This window comes from Lactuca virosa, chromosome 3, assembly GCF_052849685.1.
Source record: "Lactuca virosa cultivar CGN04683 chromosome 3, Lactuca_virosa_CGN04683_v6, whole genome shotgun sequence".
Classification (NCBI taxonomy): Eukaryota; Viridiplantae; Streptophyta; class Magnoliopsida; order Asterales; family Asteraceae; genus Lactuca; species Lactuca virosa.
The window spans coordinates 199,439,162-199,446,718 of record NC_136428.1 but is presented as its reverse complement, the minus strand read 5'-3'; the positions used below and the strand labels follow the sequence as shown (position 1 = coordinate 199,446,718).

General features: G+C 33.5%; 1 protein-coding gene across 1 annotated transcript; it reads left to right on the top strand.

Annotated features, from left to right (window-relative positions):
* The first annotated feature begins 2,878 nt into the window (after positions 1-2,878).
* On the top strand, positions 2,879-7,140 carry PUB49 (plant U-box 49). The gene is made up of 11 exons (XM_079085959.1): positions 2,879-3,245; positions 3,364-3,426; positions 3,998-4,101; positions 4,196-4,287; positions 4,377-4,466; positions 4,535-4,610; positions 4,702-5,048; positions 5,956-6,212; positions 6,282-6,570; positions 6,645-6,761; positions 6,851-7,140. The coding sequence occupies exons 1-11, from the start codon at positions 3,118-3,120 to the stop codon at positions 7,058-7,060; spliced, it is 1,773 nt and encodes a 590-aa protein (XP_078942085.1). The 5' UTR covers positions 2,879-3,117; the 3' UTR covers positions 7,061-7,140.
* Positions 7,141-7,557: the final 417 nt, after the last annotated feature.

Below are 7,557 nucleotides of genomic sequence, written 5' to 3'. Positions count from 1 at the left end.
ACCTACAGGTTTACAAATTAGGGATGTTTGTGAATTGGGAGTGTTTTTTTAACTTTAAAAGTGTTTATTGATTTATTCTGTTTCTGGGAAATGAGTTTTTTAAAAAGTGTTTTGATTAGTTTTATGGTAAAAAAGTCAATAAATGTTTGGTTTAAAAGATGTTTTTTGAAATTATTTTGGTTAAGAAGGCAAAAACAGTTTCAAAAACCAAGTTTATATGCTTTTTAAAAAATATTTTTTTGAAACTTATGGGAAAACTATTCTGAAAAGTGTTTTTGAGTTTGCCAAACATTTTTTTTTTAATTATTAGTTTTTCAAAAAACCAATAAGCTGTTTTGAAAAGCAATCACAAACACCCCCTTGTGATTATATTTTTTCTACACGTTTTTGTAACTTAGAGTATCGGGTATGAGACATTATTGCCCATTATCGTCGATGTGGATAGCCCATAACGTCGTGGTAACGGCTGGAATACCGTCTCAACCTCATGTTATGGGATGAGGCGTTATCGTCGCAACGGGTTGAAACACGAGAATTTTCCGTTTGAATGGTCAATTGACCGTTGATGAACCAAATGGCTTCTAGCCCAACGATATTAGGTGGTGTCCGCTCTTTTTGAGGTCGAGGGTTCAAGTCTCGTGGTGGACATATGTGAAATTAGGTGTTAGTTTAGGAGTAGATTATATATTTATATTTGTCAGTTCAAAAAATTTTTGACCGTTGATGAACAGTCAGTTTAAAAAAAAGATTTTTTTTACTTAATACATTTACGTATAAATACATAATTTACACAACGTTTTACCTACACCATTCTTTTCTTTCTATCAATATTTACAAAAATCAATTCCCTTTTTAACCAAATTATGGAGCAAAACTCAAACACCCATCCACCACCCACAAACCCACAACCAATGAAGTTATTTTAATCTCATCTCATCGCAAATTCAATTTCCTACATCGCCCTACATGCAACAAAACCTTGTTGGCCATAACTCAAACTTACAACAAAACATTTTCAATACTTTTTAAACTCCCTTTCACTTTAAGTTCTCTATATAGCTTTAAACTTTCCAATATCTTACTTTATTTTATCTTCAATCGTATATGCATTTCATGCCTCTTTCCATAAATAGCTTTCCTTAAAGCTTTCAACACACATGCACGTATAGGCTTTTTGCCCAAACAGCTCTCTATAGAGCTCACAATAACAATTCATGTATTGGCTCTTGCCAAACTCATCAAATAACCAACTACATGGTGCTAAGCTTACCTAAAGCTCTCAAGTCTCACCGCCCAAATATATACATACAATCCGATAATTTCATTAAACAGTTTGCAATGCCCTTTTTCCTTAACCAAGGAAGACAAGGATTTATATTCTTAAAGTTTTAATAGTAAAACCTTTTTTCACATGATAAGCATAGTCACACCTAGTTTGTATTCATACTTTTCACATAAAACTAATTACTTTACTATGTACCCAAAAAATCCATATGTACTCACATGACTAGTTAGTAAAGACTAATTATCGTCGCAACCTGAAGCCTTGTGTTGCTTTCCACCTTTCACCTTGTCCAAACCTATTCAAATAGTTACCAAGTTCCTTAGAACTTTGTACAAACTTATCATCACTTCTACCACAATGGTCATTTATTCAACCATTAATCGAACCCGGTAACCATTTGTTGCCAAACTCACCAAGTCCTATACTATAACTACTACACTGTTTAACCCCGTAGACCGTCCGTCTGATTACTCACTTTAAATCGCTATGTAGCTTACAGTTTATAATCCTCATTAACCAACTAAGAATTCAACCGGGAATTCATTCCTCCAACTTATCCTTCGAGTTCATAATAACATCGTATCACAGACTCTCCAAACCAACTTGGGTTCTAACAACCTTACTGTAACGACGTTACATAATTATATCTACATAATAATGAGACACGAGAATACCTTATCTCGCTTCGTAATCGACACCTTGTATACCGACGTTAGTATGTACTCCCATAAATTACACGTCATTGCTTAAATACTTGGAGTTCTCGTCAGAAAAAAAAGGTGCAACGAAAGAACACCTCAAGTTATTTATACTAGGCCGAATCACGTGCCGACACACCGCATCAGGAAAATGGACGCGTCGCATCCACGTGTCTAGCCTAAAGACCGCTTTGTGTCTCGCCACATGTCAAGCTCCTTGCTACATGTGTCCTGCCACCCGGACTAGAAAACGCGCCACACCATTAGGTACACGGACCATGCCTTTGTGTTTGACTTTCTCAAAATGGCATTGTACTTTCTAGTTCTCCATTATTGCATTCATGCACACTATTTTCCTTAATTTTTCAAATAGGAAGTAATTATTTTCAGGTCGTTGGGTGAGCTCCATTTTAATTAGTATCATTAAAAAATTAAAAAAAAATACAAAAAAATTAAACAAAACCATTTCAATTAATATTATTAAAAAATTAAAACAAAATAAAAAAAAAAGCTGAACAAAACCAGAAAAGGTATAATAATCATTTTTTATTCACCCCAAACTATATGAATGATTTATAACTTACTATTTGTTTTCTACTTATAAATAACAAATAATATGTTCTAATAATTTATTTCTTTCATTCGATCCAACCAACCATCACAATTACAATAAAGCATAATGATCAAATCTTTTATCCAGCTTAGATCATTATTCATTCCTTTATTTCTCTTATGACATTCCATTCCATGATACCAAATAAACCATATTATCTCAAATTTCATGTGTAATAAAATTTTAATTAATCAAATCTTTTACTTTTCACAATTAGTGGGCCTTAATGTATGGGTTAATATCAGAATCCGGCCCATAGCAAACAATATTTTTGCAAATTCTTAAAATTAGCTCTGTGGTTCAGACTTCAGATCACCACCGCAGAATTAAGCCGGCTCGGCGGACTTATTAGCGACCACCGTATCAGATCCAGGAGCTCCGATTTCCGACATCGTTTCTCCATTGGCGGGGATAAGAAAGAAAGAGAATAGAGGGATCTATTTGCACAAATACACTTATTATTCTCGGCGAACTCTCCTGTAAACCCTAATTTGCTCCAAGTTCAGAAATTTTGAAGAAAGATGGGGAAGAAACAACACAGCAAAGACCGGATGTACCTTACGAAGACGGAGTGGGCCACCGAGTGGGGTGGTGCTAAGTCGAAAGAACTCCGCACACCTTTTAAACGTCTTCCCTTCTATTGCTGCGCGTACTCACTTTCTTCATCTTTGTCTTTTAATTCAAATTTCTGAAATTCTATCTGTGTGTATGCTTCCTTTTCATATGCGAGTTGAAGATTGACTACATCACTTTCATGAAATTCGCAGCCTCACATTTACTCCATTCGAGGACGCAGTGTGCACTGAGGATGGCAGCGTTTTCGATATCATGTGAGTGTTTATTATTATTATTTCAGTGGTTTAGTAATTGTCTTCGAGGATTTGGGGTTCATTTTATTGTTAAAGTGTATATGACCAGTCTTCTGAAGGAATTTGGAGTTGTAAACTTTGGATTTTGTTTGGTGCAACTCCTAAAACATTTACTTTTTCGTCGCTGAATGGTAGTGTTATAGGAAAATCCCACCAAGTATGAATAGTTGGAGGAGCTTCAAAGAGCCATAACTCCAAATGGAACCACTTAGTAATATAGAATCACATCAAAACTCAAATAGAAGTATAGAGCTTTCTTTAACTTGAAATCATTTAACTTGAAATCAAAACTGTTTCTCTATTAGGTATTGTTCCAATCTATGGATTGGGAAGACAATATCTAATTATTTTTTCTCATGCAAGGAAAGGATCACCTTTTTGCTTCAAATCCTTGAAGTGATCATTCATTGCTGATTTGCTGCTATGTAATTTGGTTTTATCCATGAATTCGGTTAAAATATGGTTGTTGTTTGTTCTCTATTTTTCACAAATCTCTAGTTTTTAAACTCAATTATGAAATTTGGTGATGTAGGCACATAGTCCCCTACATAAGGAAATATGGAAAGCATCCTGTTTCTGGAATTCCTCTCAAACAAGAAGATCTCATCCCACTTACATTTCACAAAAACTCTGAAGGTATCATTCCATTATACTATACATATTCTTTCTTTATAATAATATTCTTGATATTCCTCATCTTCCTAAAAAAACCCTTTTTTCTATATTCTAGGAGAGTATCATTGCCCTGTATTAAACAAAGTTTTCACAGAGTTCACACACATTGTTGCCATAAAGACAACCGGAAATGTCTTCTCCTACGAGGTTTATTATTTTTTTTCTTCCTATTTTAATCATTAATAATACATATTTCTTTATAAATTAAAAACACCCCTTTCCATATAACTCTACAGGCAATCAAAGAATTAAACCTTAAAACCAAAAACTGGAAAGAGCTTCTAACCGATGAACCCTTCACAAGGCAAGACATCATCACAATTCAGGTAACATAACATGACTTTTAATTCCCTACACAAAGGGCAAATTCGTAATTTCATACATGTCTTTGTAGAATCCAAACACACTCGACAACAAAGCCCTGGTGGATTTCGACCATGTCAAAAAAAGCCTAAAACTTGACGATGAAGGTATTTAATTAATCATTTTCCCTTTTTCATCCTTAATTTTTAATTTTTAATTTTTAATATGCAAATATTGATTCTTGAAATTACCTGTTAGAAATCAAGAAAATGGAATCAGATCCAAGCTACAACATAAATGTAAGAGGTGACATAAAGCAAATGCTAAAGGAGCTAAAAACAGAAAAGGGTCGGGAACTTGCACTGCATGGTGGTGGTGGAGACAAGGCCCAAAACGAAAGAGCCGCCGCCCTCACCGCCATTTTAGCCGCCAGAGAACGGATTGAAGTCAAAAAAAGTCAACCAGGTTTCAGTGTTGTTGATGCTGCATCTGCTTCTGTTCATGGAAGAAGTGCTGCTGCTGCTAAAGATTCTTCAAGTGACAAAACAGCTGCAAGAATTGCCATGCATATGTCTGGTGATAGAACACCTGTAAATGCCAAAATGGTAAATTTCCTAAAATACCCTCACATTTTACAAGTTTTTTTTTTCCAAAATGGTTAATCTCATAAAAGATTTTATATTTTGTGTTTTTCTTTCCGGATTAAACCTCATCTTTATTTTTTTTCATAAAAAGACCTTATATTTTTTTCAGTTTTTTCCAAAAAAAAAACCCTCAACTTTGTCTTTTTTTTTTTTTGAGTAAATTACACGAATGGTCCCTATGGTTTAGGGTAATTTGCGCGTTTGGTCCCTAACTTATTTTTTAAACTCGGAAGGTTCCTAACAAAAACAAATACTAGGGACCTTCCGAGTTAAAAAAATAAGTTAGGGACCAAACGCGCAAATTACCCTAAACCGTAGGGACCATTCGTGTAATTTACTTTTTTTTTTCTTGGGAATAAAACCATCAACCTTCTAAATATTTCCAAATAAATCCTCAACTTTTTTAGTTTTTCATGAAAAAACCCTCGCATTTTACAACTTTTATAGAGAAAAATGACTAAAAGGTCAAATCGGAAAAAATGAAAAAAATCCAAAGTCTTTTTCATAAAAAAAAATAAACTTGAGGTTTAATCTGAAAAAAAAACACAAAATATAAGTTTTTTTACGAGATTAACCCTTTCAGAAAAAAATGACTAAAAGGGCTTAGATATAAAAAAAAAAAAAAAAAATTCAAGGTCTTATGAAAAAAAAAAGTTGAGGTTTAATCCGAAAAAAACACAAAATACAAGGGTCTTTTATGAAATTAACCCTTCTTTACTCATAATAGCTATTATAAATAAAAACTAAAGTACATTGCTATTCTTGCTAAAGATATTGGTGTGGATAAGGTTAACAATTTTTCCTTTTGTAAATCACATAAAAAGATGTATGAATTTATTAAGGCTAAAAAAGTAGGTTACCATTTTAGGTAAAGAGCCGTTACACAAGTGGGGCCACATCAAGATCCTTCACATCCACATCATACGACCCAATCACAACGAACGAATTCGAATACATAAAAGTTGAAAAAAATCCAAACAAAAAAGGTTATGTTCAATTACACACAACACATGGTGATTTAAACATCGAATTACATTGTGACATAGCTCCAAGAGCATGCGAAAATTTCATCACTCTTTGTGAGCGTGGCTACTACAATGGTGTTGCCTTTCACAGAAACATAAGGTATTTTCCTTTTTCCTTTTTCCTTTTTCCTTTTTCTTTTTCAAATTATTATTATTTTTTTTGTTGTAGGAATTTTATGATACAAGGAGGGGATCCAAGTGGGAGTGGGAAAGGAGGGGAGTCGATATGGGGAAAGGCGTTTAATGATGAAGTGAATTCGAAATTGCTTCATTCTGGGAGAGGGGTTGTGAGTATGGCGAATACTGGGGCCCACACGAATGGGTCCCAGTTTTTTATACTTTATAAATCGGCGAATCATTTGAATTTTAAACATACGGTTTTTGGGGGAGTTGTTGGTGGGTTAACTACTTTGTCAGTTATGGAGAAGGTTCCTGTTGATGATAATGATCGACCTCTGGTCAGTTTTTTTTTTATTTTTTTTAATATTTATTTTTATTATTATTAATGATTATTATTTTTGTGATTGTGTAGGAAGAGATCAAGATAATTAGTGTATCCGTGTTTGTTAATCCTTACTCTGAACCAGATGAAGAAGAAGAAGAAGAAAAAAAGAACGAAGAGGAGAAAACTGTTGATGATGAAGAAAATGTTAGTTTTTATTTATTTATTTATTTATTTTTGATATGGTGGTTATATTTATTTTGTATTAATTTTTCTTTTATAAATTTGTTTTTCAGGAAAAGATTGGATCCTGGTATAGTAATCCTGGAACAGGAGTAGAGGTAGATGACTCTGGTGGCGGTGTTGGTAAATACCTGAAAGCCAAGACCACCGACACCGCCACCGCCACCGCCAGTGATGGTGGTGGTGGACAATCGAATGGTGTGGGAAAGAAAAGGAAATTGGGTGTGTCAAAGCAAGATTTTAAAGATTTTTCTGGTTGGTAAAAGATTTTAAAAAATTGTGATAAAAGTGTGAAATATTATGAAACATTAGATTTTGTCTAATCCAAAATATTTTATGTACAGTTAAATGCATTTAAATAGGTGCTTTTTCATTCTAAAAAACACTCCTTATTGTGGGAGCTTTTTCAAAAAAGATTGTTAAATAACGAGCTTTTTCTATCATTGTGTATATTCAATTTCAATTAATAATAATAAGTCGACAAGTTATTTAAAAAAAAAAAGCAATAGAAAAATATATATAAATACTTTTTGGGTTGATGACGTGGTGATTAGTTATTACATGACAGAAAAAATCTTTGTGAAAAAAAAAATTATTTTGTTGTATATTCGGTTTTGTTAAAGAATTTAACATATTACTTTCGTCGTGCTTTCGTTCGACCCACGACATGTCACGTAGGTTGTAATGCTGCTAAATTTTTGGATTTTGTTTTGTGGGTGTTACTTTGACAACAGTGGTGACTATTCATGACTAGATGCAA